The 17,877-nt window shown below is 45.8% G+C and overlaps 1 protein-coding gene across 1 annotated transcript in view; it reads right to left on the reverse strand.

The window, feature by feature from the left end:
• Positions 1–222: 222 nt before the first annotated feature.
• Positions 223–17,877, reverse strand: part of jmy (junction mediating and regulatory protein, p53 cofactor) — a 52,940-nt gene continuing 35,285 nt past the window's right edge. Inside the window, exons 9-15 of the mRNA XM_080743777.1 lie at positions 17,521–17,711; positions 15,931–16,020; positions 14,830–14,922; positions 11,996–12,077; positions 11,217–11,594; positions 1,656–1,787; positions 223–894 (exon numbers count right to left, since the gene is read on the reverse strand). Of these exons, the coding sequence (XP_080599903.1) occupies positions 557–894; positions 1,656–1,787; positions 11,217–11,594; positions 11,996–12,077; positions 14,830–14,922; positions 15,931–16,020; positions 17,521–17,711 (1,304 nt within the window). The 3' untranslated portion in view covers positions 223–556. The remainder of the gene's footprint in view (positions 895–1,655; positions 1,788–11,216; positions 11,595–11,995; positions 12,078–14,829; positions 14,923–15,930; positions 16,021–17,520; positions 17,712–17,877) is intronic.

Consider the following 17,877-nt stretch of genomic DNA (forward strand, 5'->3'; position numbering starts at 1 on the left):
TAATGTTAAAGGAGTAGTTCACCCCCAAAATGACTTTTTTTCTATTGATTACTCATGCCATGGAGAGTAGGGTTCAATAATATTTTTAGTTTTTTGTCACATTCCTAAGACATAAATGTGATAACAATGAATTTACCCCCATTCATTTCGGATGGTGACCCGTTTCGAAACGTGTCACCATCCAGAATCAATGGGGGTAAATTTACTCAAATCAAATTTTTGTCTTAGGAATGTGACAAAAACCAAAAAATAGTATTGAACTCTACTCTCCATGGCATGAGTAATCAATAGAAAAAAAGTCATTTTGGGGGTGAACTACTCCTTTAAGGCCTATGAAGGAAGTAAGGAAAAGACTGGGAGCTCACCCCTACTGAAGAGACTTTCAAATATGGCTGCCGTGCATAGAGCGTTAGCATTGTTCCGACACCCATTACTCAGACGTTGCATTAATCCAACTCTCCCCATTACTAACCCTATCTCTAACCCTAACCGCGAGCGTATCCACGTAGCCGGAGCAACGAGATGTGGGACTTTCGTATATTCCCCCCGACGGGAGTCAGTTGTCCCAGTCGGTGCCGTCGTCGGGCATGCTGTCCCCGTCGTCCTCGTCGTCCGAGTCGGAGTCGGGCGACGCCTCCTTGATCCTGCGCAGGGCCTCGTGGATGCTGCGCGTCAGAGCGTCCGCCGAGCGCGACAGGCCGTGGTGGTGGTGGTGGCGCCCCCCCGTGGCGGGCGCGCGCACCTTCCTGAGCCGCACGCCCTGGCGGATCTGCGCCAGGATGTTGTTGGCGTCGTCGTCGTCCGGGTCGGGCGCCAGCACCCGGAGCTCCGCCTTCCTCAGGTGGAAGCTGCCGCGCTTCAGCGACGCCAGGACCTCGTCCATGGGAGAGCAGGCTGCACGGGGGGGGAACACAGAGAATGGTTTATCTAGTGCAGAGGTTACCAAACCTTTTAGCCCGTGACCCAAAAGAGAAATTCGACGTTTGCCCGGAACTCAAACTAGTGAAAATAGCAGATCTCTGGACAACTCTGGGTCACAACACGTCGCTTCGTGCCGCGTTGTAGAGCTTGTAGAGCCCCTATTTTCACTGCTTCTTAGAGTTTTCTAATTTATGTAATTTCTCAGATTTGTATTTTATTTATTAATGAAATTACTTACATTTTTTAATTTTTTAAAAATGTTTGAAAATTTTAAGGGGCCCATAAAAATGTGTCCGCGACCCACAAATGGGTCCCGACCCAGTGCTTGGGAACCAGTGATCTAGTGTATTTCAATTTATAAAAGACAATTATTTTAGCCAATTAACCACTTAAAGTTCATCCCCAAAATGACATTTTTTCCTATCGATTACTCAAGGAGACTTGAATTTCTTTTGTTTTTGTCGCATCCTAAGCCAATAATGTGAAGAGACGCTTTGTGTCTCCATAAGGAGACACACTACTGGTCATCAAATTATTTATGTTTTACGAACGAAAATTCGCTGTGACTGAAAGACATCACCAGGTATGCACTACGCAGGTATGGGTTAACTACTCCTTTAAAGCCATACAAGGCCAGGCTCCTGGCTACATTGTAGATATGGTCCCTTGGCATGTGGACACCTTGTATGTCCAAAACCATTCCTTCTTTTCTTTATTTCTTCATGAACACATACCTCTCCTCCACTGTGAGCTCTCCATGGAGGCAGTCTTCCTCAGCTTCTTCCTGGCTGTGAGCAGCTGGCTGCTGTCAAAGAACTGCGGGGAGAACGCCATCGCCACCTGGAGGGCAGAAGGTGACTCGCACCCTGTAAAAAGATCAGGACATGTCAGTTGACCATTTGTTGTCGTGTGAATGATTGTAATAAACCATTTCCTTGTGTTTCTCTGGCATTGAATATCATAACATATAGGAATCAAACTATGTTTGCTTTTTAGGATTTTGGAAAGATTATGACTAATAACTTAAATATAAACAGAAAAGTAAGGACATGCAGGTACCAATAATCCAAATCAAAATGAAGCAAAAACTGTCCACGCATTTAATAATTGTATAACATTTTCAAAAATAGTAGACAATCTACACACTGACAAGCGTGGATATCGGAGAGACAGCCGCTGGCCGCCGCGTCCACGTCCATGGACGCGTCCATGGGACTCACTCGTGGGACGCGACCGTGGGACTCACTCGTGGGACGTGGCCGTGGGACGAGGCCGTGGGACCGAGGACGCGTTTTTCTGGAACGGCTGGCCGCTCGCGTCCCCGCCCTCGTCGTCCTCGTACATGGACGCTGCCAGGTGTCAGACGCGGGACGCGGAAATGGGACGTGGGACGGGGGACAAGGCCGTGGGACTCACTTGTAGGACGCGGGACGCGGAAATGGGACGTGGGACGGGGGACAAGGCCGTGGGACTCACTTGTAGGACGCGGGACGCGGCCGCGGGACGAGGCTGTGGGAAAGAGCATGTGGGACGCATTTTTCTGGAACGGCTGGCCGCTGGACGCAAAAGTGCTGCTCGCGTCCTTTTGGACGTCTATTGTATGTATTTTTTTATGGAGAATTCAAATATGACCTTCTTTTTTGGATCAATGTCCGAGGGACAGCGAATGCACACCTGCCGACAACAGCCGCGGCAATGATTCCTATGCCGTGGCAATTATACCTAATCCGTGGCAACGCTGGACACACCGACTATGGAGCTGCGTCAGCCGCTGTTGCCGAACCTATCCCCCCCCCCCCCCCCCCGCACACACACACACACACACGTGCACGCAGGCACGCACGCGCACCCAGGCACGCACACACACACGCACGCACCATGATCAGCAGCACGCACGCATCATGACGCATGCACACACCTGCTGATCATATCAATAATGTATAAATAAATGAATAAAGTATTAAACAGTCATGTCTGCTCCGGTGGTCGCTTACCGACCTTCCGGGGCCTCCCGGTAGCCCCCGGAGCCGCCGGTAGCCTCCGCCTCCCGGAGCCGCCGGTAGCCTCACCGGCAGCCTCACCGGCAGCCGCCGATAGCCGCCGTCACGTGCCGGGCCTCACCGGCAGCCGCCGGTAGTCGCCGTCACCTGCCGGGCCTCACCGGCAGCCGCCGGTAGCCGCCGTCACCTGCCGCTTCTATACCCGATCCGCCGGTCCATCTGCCGGTGCATCGGCGGCGGCCGCAGTGCTGCCAGAGATGGGTCTGTCTGTCTGTCTGTCTGTCTGTCTGTCTGTCTGTCTGTACCACCCTTTCCTTAGTAGCCTAGTAGTAGACCTAATATTAATAATCTGTGTCTATCATGTCCCTCCCTCCACCTCGCCTGCCCTCTCCACTTCTATCTATCCATTTTACGCACAGCTGTTTTGCGCACGCATCTATCTATCTATTGTTACAATTCCCCCCCCCCCCCCCCCAATGTCCATCTTGTCCCTTCGTTTTTACCCCTCCCTACCCATATATGTATAGGCTTATACCTTATTGTATTCATTTCATTGTAGGCTATAATAGTTAACGGATTGACGCCTCGCCTCTTATACGGCCGGAGCTACAGAGTGTCTCCTTTATTAAATAAAATAAACGTTTTCATCTGTATGTCTCATATGTGCCGGGGAGTGTATTCGCTCCTTCTGTTTTTCTTTGCAGCTAAATTAACTAAAGGTTCACCTTAATCGAATTCATCATAGATATGTTTATGTTTCAACACATGTTCTTCATTATTATTATTTAGGCATATGGTTTCTCCGCGCTTGTCATGCGTAAAATCTTTGGATTCATTGGTGTGTGTGTGTGTGTGTGTGTGTGTGTGTGTGTGTGTGTGTGTGTGTGTGTGTGTGTGTGTGTGTGTGTGTGTGCGAGCGCCGCGCATGTCGTGCAGCCTATGTTTTGGCCGACGATTTTGACCCCAGAACCCCCGCAGTGTTTTCCACAGTGAGAGAGTGTAAAATGAAACCAAACGTCCGGGTCCATTACGGGTCCATTTGGTTTCATTTTAGGCCTACCCGCACAATAATTAAAATGTCCATAAGGGTCCATTATATTCCAGGCGATTGCCTGACCTGGCCAAATCTATCTATCTATCTATCTATCTATCTATCTATCTATCTATCTATCTATCTCCATTACATTCTCAATTAATTAAAGTCCTGCATTTTTAAGTGATGCTCTGCTCATTTAATATGTAAAATAAAAGAGGAAACTCATTATTGTCATGTTGTGAATCTCTGCTCATTTATTCACATTTAGATTATAATTTCAAAGCGATAGCAAATATGTATTCATCTCCTGTATTTGTGTCTGCCGGTATCTGCCAGAGCCGGGTCCACCTCTTAGTCGTCACTGCTCGCATCTATCTGTATTTCTGTTACAACTTCCTTTTTTTTAATTTTTCTTATTCTTTTTTTAGCGGCCCACGGCGCCTCCGCAGGTTTTCTTTATGCGTAATAAGACATGCAATAGCCTACTAGCTCTAAAGGACCAGGTGATAGGCCTACAGTTAATAAAATAAATATATAAAGTGAATATGAAGTGTAGGCTATTGTCTGACTATATCACCATTGACAGCTGCAAGGACTCCCTGCTGTGCGTTCAAACAAACAATTAGGTTACAAAAACCGAATGGCCCAATTTTGACTTCAAAGGAGTGCATGACGGGATCAACCGCAGACAATTAAGTGGCCAATTTGGCCACTTTCTCTGTCTGTCTGTCTGTCTGTCTGTCTGTCTGTCTGTCTGTCTGTCTGTCTGTCTGTCTGTCTACGTCTGTCTGTCTACGTACCACCCTTTCCTTCCTTAGTGTAGCCTTGTAGTAGACCTAATCATAATAATCAATGTCTATCAGTCCCTCTGACCCTCTCCACCTATTTCTTTTATGCACACCTGTTTTGCACCTGCTCGCATCTTTGTAAAATAAAAAAAAGGAAACTCACTTTTGTCATGTTGTGAATATCTGCCCTTAACATTTATTCACATTTATATAATAACTTCAAAGCGATAGTAACAAATATAATATGTATTCTTCTACCACTTTTTCTAGTCACATGTTCAAATACTGGATTCTGATTGGCTAAATTCCGGAGGTTATGGCAGAACAACCGCCGCAGTTGTGTGAGGACGAGATCAATGCGCCTCAGTGTACATCCGGGGACTTCAGGAGGTAGTCGGAACACCTTTCCCCCAACCAACATATGACGGTCGTAGCGGTCCTATGTTTACTAACGTGCGTACGACGTCGCCGATTTATTTGGATCCAATGCAATCCGCCAACTTTAAAGCCCCTTTTCTCTGAACCTATGCCTTTCTGGAAGCGAACAGCCTCTATTTACGGCCGGAACGGTCCTTCTAACTGACGTTAGCTTAGCTGTATGCTAGACATCTTTCTCTGCATGGAGTTGGCGTCATCTGGTGGTGAGTAGAAGATGTTGTTTGTGGAACTATTTGCTGTCGTCGCGGAAGTTTTATAGGCAATAATGATTGTAACTTAATATCCTTGCAAGTTACAACTATGTGTTTTCTTTCATGTATACGGAAAAAAGTGTTAGAAAAGCTATTTACCACTCGGGGTCGGACATTATGCTCTGATAATGTCCTGTGTGAGGGTGTTATCGGACTCGGCTTCGCCTCGTCCGATCACCCCCTCACACAGGACATTATCAGAGCATAATGTCCTCTCACTCGGGGTAAATTGCTTACATCTACTGTATTTGTGGTTGACGAGCAGGGCTTAACTGTAAATACATAAGCATGTATTTGTGGCGTTTTGCCGGGCACCGACTCCAGCGAGGCGAGACAGTGGAACGATAATTCAGCACCATGGACAGCGCCTTCGCCTATTCCATTCCCACACTGTGCCAGATTGGCATATGTGGAGATTTCTGGATTTATGTTGTCATCAATCCCAGGCCGTAACTGGCCCAAGAGCCAGTTTTACTCTGACTTTTAGCTGGCAATACACTACAAGATAATCGGGCTGACTGAATCGGGTAGAATTAAACACTACAGGATATTTTTTTCTGATTCTCTGACCAGATACTCTAAACACAGCAATAATAAATATTATAATTAATACAAAATGCCACAGGGTTCTGATAGCTTCGCCTTGCAACACGCACGCATGTATGTATGTCGCAGGGACGCACGCACTGACATGCGTGCGTTTTGCAAGGCGTATTGCATTAAAAAGGATAGGCCTATTAGGCCTGTATCCATTGTGTTTATTTTATGTCCGCTCAAGTTTTATCATTGTCAGTTTTGATAAAGTCATTTTATTGTATAATATTTAAGGTAACGCGCATATTTTCTAAACCTGCTGTCTGTGAAAATAGCCTACTTGTGTGTGCGAAACGCCTGGCTACTACGGGCGCGCTGTGTGCGTCGGAGTTGTTAACCCAGCTGGTAGATCAAACAACGAGTTGATGATGGCCCATTAATTAAGCTACACCGCCAATTGGAACTTGAAAGGAGTATGCTAGAGATTACATAACTGCATGGACCATCAGAGAAAGTGACTGACGTGGGGTGAGCAGCTGCTGTTTAGCCTAATAGGCCTATAGTCACGGACGGTTCAAGTTCAAGACAGCCATGGCCTAGGCTTTCAATCATAGATAGATAGATAGATAGATAGATAGATAGATAGATAGATAGATAGATAGATAGATAGATAGATTTGGCCAGGTCAGGCAATCGCCTGGAATATAATGGACCCTTATGGACATTTTAATTATTGTGCGGGTAGGCCTAAAATGAAACCAAATGGACCCGTAATGGACCCGGACGTTTGGTTTCATTTTACACTCTCTCACTGTGGAAAACACTGCGGGGGTTCTGGGGTCAAAATCGTCGGCCAAAACATAGGCTGCACGACATGCGCGGCGCACGCGCACACACACACACACACACACACACACACACACACACACACACACACACACACACACACACACACACACACACACACACACACACACACACCAATGAATCCAAAGATTTTACGCATGACAAGCGCGGAGAAACCATATGCCTAAATAATAATAATGAAGAACATGTGTTGAAACATAAACATATCTATGATGAATTCGATTAAGGTGAACCTTTAGTTAATTTAGCTGCAAAGAAAAACAGAAGGAGCGAATACACTCCCCGGCACATATGAGACATACAGATGAAAACGTTTATTTTATTTAATAAAGGAGACACTCTGTAGCTCCGGCCGTATAAGAGGCGAGGCGTCAATCCGTTAACTATTATAGCCTACAATGAAATGAATACAATAAGGCATAAGCCTATACATATTTGGGTAGGGAGGGGTAAAAACGAAGGGAAAAGATGGACATTGGGGGGGGGGGGGGGGGGGGGGGGAATTGTAACAATAGATAGATAGATGCGTGCGCAAAACAGCTGTGCGTAAAATGGATAGATAGAAGTGGAGAGGGCAGGCGAGGTGGAGGGAGGGACATGATAGACACAGATTATTAATATTAGGTCTACTACTAGGCTACTAAGGAAAGGGTGGTACAGACAGACAGACAGACAGACAGACAGACAGACCCATCTCTGGCAGCACTGCGGCCGCCGCCGATGCACCGGCAGATGGACCGGCGGATCGGGTATAGAAGCGGCAGGTGCCGGCGGCTACCGGCGGCTGCCGGTGAGGCCCGGCAGGTGACGGCGACTACCGGCGGCTGCCGGTGAGGCCCGGCAGGTGACGGCGGCTATCGGCGGCTGCCGGTGAGGCCCGGCAGGTGACGGCGGCTACCGGCGGCTCCGGGAGGCGGAGGCTACCGGCGGCTCCGGGGGCTACCGGGAGGCCCCGGAAGGTCGGTAAGCGACCACCGGAGCAGACATGACTGTTTAATACTTTATTCATTTATTTATACATTATTGATATGAGCACGCTGGTCCACTGCTGATCATGGTGTGTGCGTGTGTGTGTGTGCATGCGTCATGATGCGTGCGTGCTGCTGATCATGGTGCGTGCGTGTGTGTGTGCGTGCCTGGGTGCGCGTGCGTGCCTGCGTGCGCGTGTGTGTGTGTGTGTGTGCGGGGGGGGGGGGGGGGGGGGGGGATAGGTTCGGCAACAGTGGCTGACGCAGCTCCATAGTCGGTGTGTCCAGCGTTGCCACGGATTAGGTATAATTGCCACGGCATAGGAATCATTGCCGCGGCTGTTGTCGGCAGGTGTGCATTCGCTGTCCCTCGGACATTGATCCAAAAAAGAAGGTCATATTTGAATTCTCCATAAAAAAATACATACAATAGACGTCCAAAAGGACGCGAGCAGCACTTTTGCGTCCAGCGGCCAGCCGTTCCAGAAAAATGCGTCCCACATGCTCTTTCCCACAGCCTCGTCCCGCGGCCGCGTCCCGCGTCCTACAAGTGAGTCCCACGGCCTTGTCCCCCGTCCCACGGCCTTGTCCCCCGTCCCACGTCCCATTTCCGCGTCCCGCGTCCTACAAGTGAGTCCCACGGCCTTGTCCCCCGTCCCACGTCCCATTTCCGCGTCCCGCGTCTGACACCTGGCAGCGTCCATGTACGAGGACGAAGAGGGCGGGGACGCGAGCGGCCAGCCGTTCCAGAAAAACGCGTCGTCCCACGGCCGCGTCCCACGGCCACGTCCCGCGTCCGCGTCCCACGGTCGCGTCCCGCGTCCCACGAGTGAGTCCCATGGCCGCGTCCCGTGTCCATGGACGTGGACGCGGCGGCCAACAGCGCTTGCTGGGATATCGCTCTACGACGATACGAGAAGCCGATCTATAAGCTTGATCGGCTAAATATAGACCCTTTTCCAGAGCGCTGCCCACTGCCGCACACATACATAGGTGCCGCTTGACACTGCAGTTATGGCTGCCGCTCTGAGAAACCGGTCTATAGAAGAAACATTACAGCACCATCAAGGCCTGCCAAAATTAAGTGCAGTCGACTACATTAACTGTGGATTAACTGTAGACTAAAACCAGAAAAAAGAAATTAGGAGCTTTGAAGAGTTTTGAAGACTGTGTGCGGATTCTGTTCCTCTTTGCAGCTGAATGGTTTTGACAGTGCCTACAGTACTTCTTAAAGGACAACTTTCGTTTTTTACAACAAGGGTTCATATTTTAGATTGTAATTAAAGAATATAAAAGATGAGTGTTAGGGTTAGGATTATTTCATTTACTTCTTTCTATTGTTTTAGGGATTCTTATTTCAGTGGTTGGGGGCATGTGGCTAAATATGTCATTTTACACAGAATAAGCCCATTCCCAAGATACAACACAACACTTTCATGGTTGGATGTGACTTATGGGGGCTAGAAGTGTTACTGTAAATAATAATAAAGAAACTGCTGGCTTATTGTGTCTAAAAAGACATATTTAGCCACTTGTATGCATGCCCCCATTAGTGATGTGTCGGTCATGAATGACCCGTTCAAATGAACGGATCTTTATGGTGAACGAGATCGAACGGGTCACCATCCGGAAAAGACCCGTTCAACCGTTCACAGTGTTCTTTTGCAAATGCGACGAGAGAGAGAGAGAGGCGGTTCATTCAACGTATCTCACGAGAGAGGACAGACCCCGACCGACCGTTCCGTCCCTCCTTTCCACCGTTCCTCTTTCCTTATTAGACACTGTAGTGGGCTGGAGGCGGGCTCTCCCTCAGAGAAGCAGGACTGTGTGTGCGTGGGGGTGTGGAACAGAAATCAGGGACCTACAGTTACGGAGCAGCAGAGCGACTCCGACCGCGAGAAGAGTTGTGACTGATGATTGATTGACCGAGACCGACTGACTGACTGCGAGTGAAAAGGGTGTTATCGTTCATTCTTTGTTTGAACGGGATGTTCTAATTACTAGCCTGATTACTAGCCTACCCTACGAGACTGCAGACTGATTGACTGACTGACTGACTGACTGACTGACTAGTATTAACTCTCCTACTGCCAGATTATTTATTTATTTATTGGGTCTGGCGCCATCAAAAAGCGGCTTACCTTTGCGACGTTATAGTAGATAGACAGACAGACATTTATTTATTTATTTTTTGGTTGTGCAATAGTGCACTTTGGTCTGCCAGGCAGCAGAGGGCGGCCTCATGCGAGAATGAATGTGAATTGTCCTGCTATGTGTTGCCGTACATTCAGAGCAGTCACTGGCTACAGAGCCTCCGGGCCAGAGGAAATCAACAAGGAAGTGAATTGTTCTCCGTTGATCTAACGCATAATGGATTTTTTACACCATCACAGCGGAAAATGTGTTTACAGTAAACGGCCGCGCGACCCCTCATCAGCTTACAGTCATCAGACGAACGAACCGAACGAGCGCCGTATTGGCATCGAGGTTCTGTAAAAAATGGGGCGAGCGTTATCGTTCAAAGCGTGGGGAGAGTTAAGTTTGCAAAAAAGCGGTACAGTTCTATACAAAAGAATTCTAGAAGATAAGCCATAGAAAACACTATGGCATTTAATCTATCTATCTATCTATCTAGCCTACAGTAACACATCTCATCTCATACAATGGACCATTGAGCCAGTGTCATGTTAATTCATGAAGTGTGAACGTAATGCTAATGGTAAGGGATAATCGTTCATTCTCTGAACGGGTGAAATGTTAATTTGCGCTTTTGAGTGATGTAGGCCGTTTAATAATGATAGAGCGTGCGGCGACGGTCATCTTCGTCAGGTCTCGTTCACAAGATAGGCAGCAGGCAGGCCATGCATGTAGAGTCTGTCATCTGACCGAAACAGTCAGGCAGAGAGGAGAGAGGTGTGTTTTTGACTGCTTGTGCTTGACTGACTGACTGACTGAACTCGACTGATTATCGGTCACGACTCTGAACGAGAATGATGTGACGACCGGCTCAACGCCAGCTCCAATACCCCCACCCCCCCGCGCTTCCCGAAAGTTGTGAACGACCGATTGAACGATAATGACCGAATCTATCTTGTGAACGAACGAACGATGATTCGGTTCACGGAAATGAACGAAAATTCCCACCACTAGCCCCCATGCGTACGCATGCCCCACATTTTAGCACGGTAAACGCGATAAAACAATAGAACAAAGCAAATGAAAACATTTTAACACTCACTTTTTCTTTTCTCTAATTACAATCTAAAATATGAACCCTTGTTGTAAAAAAACAAAGTTGTCCTTTATAGCAGATCTACAAGCTTGCAGCACGGCACTTGCAACAACAACAACTCTGGATTGTGTTCCTCTTTGCAGGTGAATGGTTTAGACAGTGCCTACAGTACAGTACATACCTGCTGCGGGTCTCTGCAGCGCTGGGCTACAGCGGGAGGAGTCCTGCTCCCCTTCCTCCTCTCCCCTCTGCTCCTCTCCTAAGCAGGGGAGCAGGGGAGGAGGAGGAGGGGGTGGGGGTGGAGGGGGAGGAGGTGGTGGAGGAGGAGGTGGAGCGCCCAGGGAATGGAGAGAGGAGGGAGGGAGGTCAGAGAGCAGGGGAGGCATGGAGGCTACCGCAGGGAGACGATGGGAGGAGAGTCCCAGCGGAGGCAGAGAGGACGAGGTGCTCTCGTAGCCGCAGGAGAGAGGAGGGAGGCTGGAGGAGGAGGTGGAGTCTGTCTGAACGCCGGTGCACTGGGTGGAGCCCGGGTGGTGCTGTAGTGATGCTCTGCCCGCTCCTAAGTGGTGGCACAGTCATGACATTTTAGATGAGGATTAGATGGAATATACTGTACCAATAATTTGAGATTAAAAATGTAACCCCGAATCTATTTGTATTTGTACTATATCATATATATATCATATATGTAGTTCCAGGGACCACAGTAGCAAAGTTCTGAGTTAAAATAAATATTCAAAAATGAGCACGTATTTTGAGGAATTTTCAACAATAGCAGATCTACAATCTACATCGCAGAGTGCATGCACGCTGCTACTTTGAATGTAAGCTTTCTTTAAACTAAAGTCTTTGCTTCTGGGGGTCCCTGGAACAAAATCCTTGATTTTAAAAAGTTCGAGAACCAACTATTTTCCAGACAAAGAAAGGGCTGACAGTGACTGGTACTTCATGTGTTCCTACCTGCTCCTCCAGCTCTCCTCTTGGTGTGGGACGGTCCCACACGCACTCTGCTGGACTTCAGAGTCATGTGACCTGGAGAGCGCTGTGTGTGTGGACCAGAACAGGACAGACAAACATTAGGGGTGGAGATCTCTAGTTAACCGACAATCCGATTCCATTCAGATTCAGAGGGCTATGATTCCATGATAAATCGATGACATGATTCCAATACATGATTTATTTCCCCCCTCTCTGTGTAACAAAAAACAAATGGAGATGACAGTGTCACATTCTGGAAGATTATATTTGCCAAAATATATTGCTTCTCAACACTTATGCTGACCAACCAAATTGTGGCTTAGCAATATGATGAAAACAAACTACAAAAAAAGAAAGAAAGAAAAAATAAAATCTGTAGCAACATACATAAACAAAATGCAATAATAAATAAATAAATAAAACATTTGCGAATCGATGGAATGAATGCATCATGATTAATCTCTGAATCGATTTTATTTTTCACCCCTAATCATGATACAGGTCAGAACATTGGGCCCGATTCACCAACCTACTTACGAACGTTCTTACGAAGAAATTTCTTCTTAGACCCTTTTAAGAAGTTTTTTAAGAAGATTTGGCATACACCAATGTTTTCTTAGCTGCGATTTGTTCTTATGTTAAGAAGAAATCTACGCATACTGTAGAGCACTCTTAGGGCAGCCTTTTAGTTCTTAAGTGTGACATGTTGTGCAAAAATAATTTATTCTTTAAGTTTCTTCAATTCTACAGTTGTATAATAATATGATTTAAATCACCAAAATATTTGTATCATATCTTTAGAGCAGTGGTTCTCAAAGTGTGGTTTGGGGACCCCCAGTGATCCTTTAGCAAGTTCCAGGGGGTCCACTGTAAAACGAGGAAGAGTTTTACCATTTTAACCCAGTTTTAAACTTTGTTTGAAAATAGCCGATCTACAAGCTCACAAGGCATTACCATTACAGCCCATTTTGAGCTTGTAGATCGGATATTTTTTAAACACTAAATCTTGAAAAATCTTCCCAGGCAGAAAATATTTTCAGGTGGGGGTCTGCAGAATGTGGTGGTCCTTGACATGAAAATGTTTAGAACCACTGCTTTAGACTAGTTTTCAACAGGTCTGAAATTGCATCCCAACCCAAAATGCCCCCCCCCCCCCAAACCCTTCACCCCCCGCCCCCCCATAACCCAACTCCCTACACCCTCACCCCCATATCCCAACAGCTGCCACACGCCCATTTTCCTGTCCCCTTCCTACCTGAAAGCCCCCCTTGCACCATATCCCAACCACACCCCTACCCTACTTCACCCCATTACATACCAAGCAGCTGCTAACTTAAAGCCTCTCTATACCCACCCACCAGCTTTCAGTAATACAATGTTTTATATCTACTAATAATGCGATTTCCAAACATGAAATATGGATAACATTCTAATTTCAGCAAATTTACCTTGATGTCTATAGTGAAATAATAAAATACATTCATTCATTAAATACAAATAATTAGCTGTTCACTTCAGAAGTACCTCCACAGAAGTATTGTTGATATATATCTTTTTAATGTTTGGAGTCTAATGTTCCACCATCTTTACACTTTAGGGATTCTTGACTTCATTCTCTCAACTTTATGTGAGTGATTTCTTGTGATTTCTGTGTACAGCAATCAAACACAGGTGTGACTGCAGAGAGTGTCATGAAGTCGTGCCTTATATGGGGATTTGTGGGTGGCTCCCTATGGTAATAGGGATGCAAATTAGGATATGTGGGGCGTCTACCTATGATAATTAGTATTAGCTGGCACACCCCTTCAAGTTACGAGGATTGGCATTCATCATGAAAAGAACATAGTTAAGAACAATTTTGCCTTCCTAAGAACGTTTCATGAATCGGACTCAACTTCACTTAGGAATTCACTTAGGAAGAAATTTAAGAACAGGTTAAGAAGAAAGTTAAGAACTTATTGGTGAATGAGGCCCATTGTATTGAGTGAAGGCTCGTTGCAAGACAGTCACATGGACTCATTTCTTATAGAAATGTATAGTAGTCAAATCATTAAGAAATAACTGTTTAAATTATAAGTATGATTTTAATTTTACAGTGATTTTACAATGGCTATGAGGATGGGAGGCACTCTGCTCCGCGATCACAGTTTTCCCGGTGAACCTGTGCACAATGGTGGGGACCGATGGGCAAGGAGGTTTGCCAGCTAAAATAAGACCTTAAAATCTGGCGAAAACAGTTGCGTGCATTAGCGCAAGATGGCGATAAAGGAAATCATTAAATGGAAAACATTAAATGAACTTCTGAAAAGCCTACTAGTCTTTATGGCGAAAACAGTTGCGTGCATTAGCACAAGATTAGATGAGGATAAAGGAAATCATTAAATGGAAAGCATTAAATAAACTTCTGGAAATGCTTCTAAGCCTACACTTGCCTACAAGTAAAACTAGTGGAACCGCAATCTTGCCACGCGTGAATAATTGTGGTTGTAAACAATAACACAGACAATATAAATCCTTAGTCTAGTAGTGGGAAGAAGAGGTTATCATCATGGCCCCAAATAACTTTTAAATATCTTGCAATTGGCGACGAGTCTCTTCCGAAATCGGCAAGAGTGCCTCTCAATACATAATGCTATATAACCTCTCCATCATCGGCAATAATCAGTGGTGCGTGTTCCCCACACTCCCGCGCCCCCACCGTTGCGCTCAGGTTCACCGGGAAAACTGCCTCTGCTCCACCACACTACGCCTCTTGGCCGAGGTAGAAAATCCACGGTAAAGCACAGACTATCGTCGCTTAACGTTTCACTTCGTACCTCTTTGAAGCCGTGCAGTCTGTCCAACGTTCTCTGTCTCTCCTGACTCACTCGTGCATTTCCCTTCTCCTCGTCTTCACCGGGATCACCTCTCTAGACAAGAGAATTTAAATTATTTAAACCAACATCACATAAACAGGGGTCACAAATATGTCCGTACACGGACACATGTGTCCTTGGCAAAGACTTGGCCTTTAATTGTCTGTGGAAAATGTTTGTTTTTCTTTTTTTACACACCATTATAATATGCTTATTTTGATCATAAGACCCAATTACTGTATGTCAAGTCTCCAGGTTCTCTTCAGAATATGTATGACACAAATCTACTACAACACTATGGCACATTGGGCGTCCAACTAGTACTAGTGGTTTTCAAATGTTTAATTCGCAAGGACCACCTTAAGTCTGAGAGGGTACAAATATTTGTACCCCCTCAGAGTTACAGACCTGTCATGGTCATTCAGGGCTATCTCTTAATGTGTTTCTGGTAATATTATTGCCCACTCACGTCCTTGGGAAAAAAATATACACCACAAGGTAGGGCATTCATGAATAGTAATTTTTTGTATTCAAATTATTCGACCTCAAAGTATTTGAATAGTCGAATATTCGACAGGACTGGCCAACCTGTCAAATATTAAGTAAGCAAGAGGCGTTGTGAGCATGTAGATCGGCTATTTTCACAATATTTATCTGTGGAACCGAGTCACATTAAATGTAATACCCACAATTCCAAGTGCTTGTCAGGGTGGGGGTCCCCAGTTCAAATATGTTTATTTGGGGGGTCACAGCCTAAAAAGGTTTGAGAACCCCTGGTATAGAGCATTAACAAATTCATCCACCAGGGGCATTGACATCTCATTCCTATGACTTCCTATCTCGCCAAGCTTTATAAACTATATATTTTCTAAAGAGAAAACAATAAAAATTTAAAAGTATGCGAATATTCGACTTCGGTGAACAACGTCGAATAGTGACTTTGATATTCGAATACTCGAATATTCTAATATTTGGTGAATGCCCTACCACAAGGCAGCATGGCGATGACCACTGCCAGAGTATTATTGGTAGATTAATGCGAGGTGTTCTGTCCCATTGTACCTGCTGTGGGGATAGAAGTGGATCCATGTCCTCACAATGGCTGCCTTGACGCTGCTGCAACTTCTGTCCGTGATTCACTATACAAATCTCCTACAACACAAAAACAATCACAGTCAAATATTATGTACATGTACTGTATGCACATAATACGGGACTGTAACTCTGAAAGTGTCCTTTTTCTAAGCTTAGCTTCTTGTTTTTTAGGTCGTTTTTCATACAAGAAATTAATCCTTTTAACGTTTTGACCTGTGCAGGTCAAAATGTTGTACTGATTCCTAATGGTTATATTAGAATCAAATTTTGAATGAATATTTATTGTCAAATCACATTACAAGTTAGGTGGGTAACATTGCTAGCTGTGCAGGCTCATCATTGCAGTTAAAAAGATAGAAAGTTATCTAATAGAGAGAGAGGAGTATAAAGTTCATAAAGGTCAGCAGGCTGACTGGAAACAGGGAGGGAGAAGCCTCATTGAGCCTATTTAGCGTAGACCTCCTTTTTCTTTAAGGTAGTTCTTTTTTGTAATAATGCATTGCATTCGTATCGCTTTTTTCTAAGCAAGTTGTGAACTCAAAGCAACGTCAGCGTCCTCACTTCTCACATTCACACACCGATGGTGGCAAGCTGACACACGACCGACTCATTGGAGGCAATGTGGGGTTCGGTGTCTTGCCCCAGGACACTTCCACTTGTGGACAGGAGCAGGGATTCGAGCAGCCGACCCACAGATCATCGGACGCCTGCTCTACCTCCTGAGCCACAGGATTCTTTTTTATTTATTTTTTGGTTTTTGAGGTAGTGTACCTTCTTGTTTTTGAGGTGGGAGTTTTTTTGGGTAGGTTTTTGAGTACCTTCTTGTTTGTGAGGTAGGTTTTCTTGGTTTACCTCAGGGTTCCCCAATTAGTTTTCCCCAAGGGCCGAATTATGTCTAGGGTACCAAGCCGAGGGCCACAACATTGCAGGGGGCGACGGCGGCGTTCCTGCTACTCCAGCGACAGTTCAGATATCGTCGTTGTCCGGTGAAAATCTTGTGTCGCGGTGCGTGGCGTTGTGTGCTTGTAGATCTGCTGTTTTCACTACTTTTGTGCGACAGCCTTGTATTTGTAAAGAACGTACACATTTGGAGATACAAGATTTCCGGCCAACAACGACGATATACTAGTGTTGTTGCTGCTCTTATACCACCATTGTTACTGGGGTTGGTGTGGGCCAGACAGTAGCCCCACACGGGCCGCAAATGGCCTGTGGGCCGCCTATTGGGGAACCCTGGTGTACCTTCTTGTTTTTGAGGTAGGTCTTCTTGGTTTACCTTCTTATTTTTGAGGCAGGTTTTCTTGGTTTACCTTCTTATTTTTGAGGCAGGTTTTCTTGGTTTACCTTCTTATTTTTGAGGTAGGTTTTCTTGGTTTACCTTCTTATTTTTGAGGTAGGTTTTCTTGGTTTACCTTCTTGTTTTTGAGGTAGGTTTTCTAATAGTGTACTGTACCTTCTTATTTTTGAGGTAGGTTTTCTTGGTTTACCTTCTTATTTTTGAGGTAGGTCTTCTTGGTTTACCTTCTTGTTTTTGAGGCAGGTTTTCTAATAGCGTACCTTCTTATTTTTGAGGTAGGTCTTCTTGGTGGTGATGCGTCCTCGCCGGGCCTCCAGCTGTCGTATCTTGTGCTGCAGGGCGTGCAGTTCTTCGTCTGTGGGAGGAGTCTGAGCGACCACGGCGTCCTCGGCGCCCTCCATGGCGTCAGGGCTCTCGTAGGCGTCATAGTAGACCACCTCGTCCTGGTACTCTGAGGGTGCACACGTTAGGGATGCAACAGTTAATTCAACTGTTATTTAGGGAGGATGAATCAAGTTGGGAATTAAGCCGAGACATTTTAAGAGAATATTAAACAAGTGCATTTTTGGTGTCTTTGTTTAATTAAACAGAACTGAATCATATATTTCCTGAGGCTA

The sequence above is a fragment of the Nannobrachium achirus genome, assembly GCF_963921795.1.
Source record: "Nannobrachium achirus genome assembly, chromosome: 15".
Lineage (NCBI taxonomy): Eukaryota > Metazoa > Chordata > Actinopteri > Myctophiformes > Myctophidae > Nannobrachium > Nannobrachium achirus.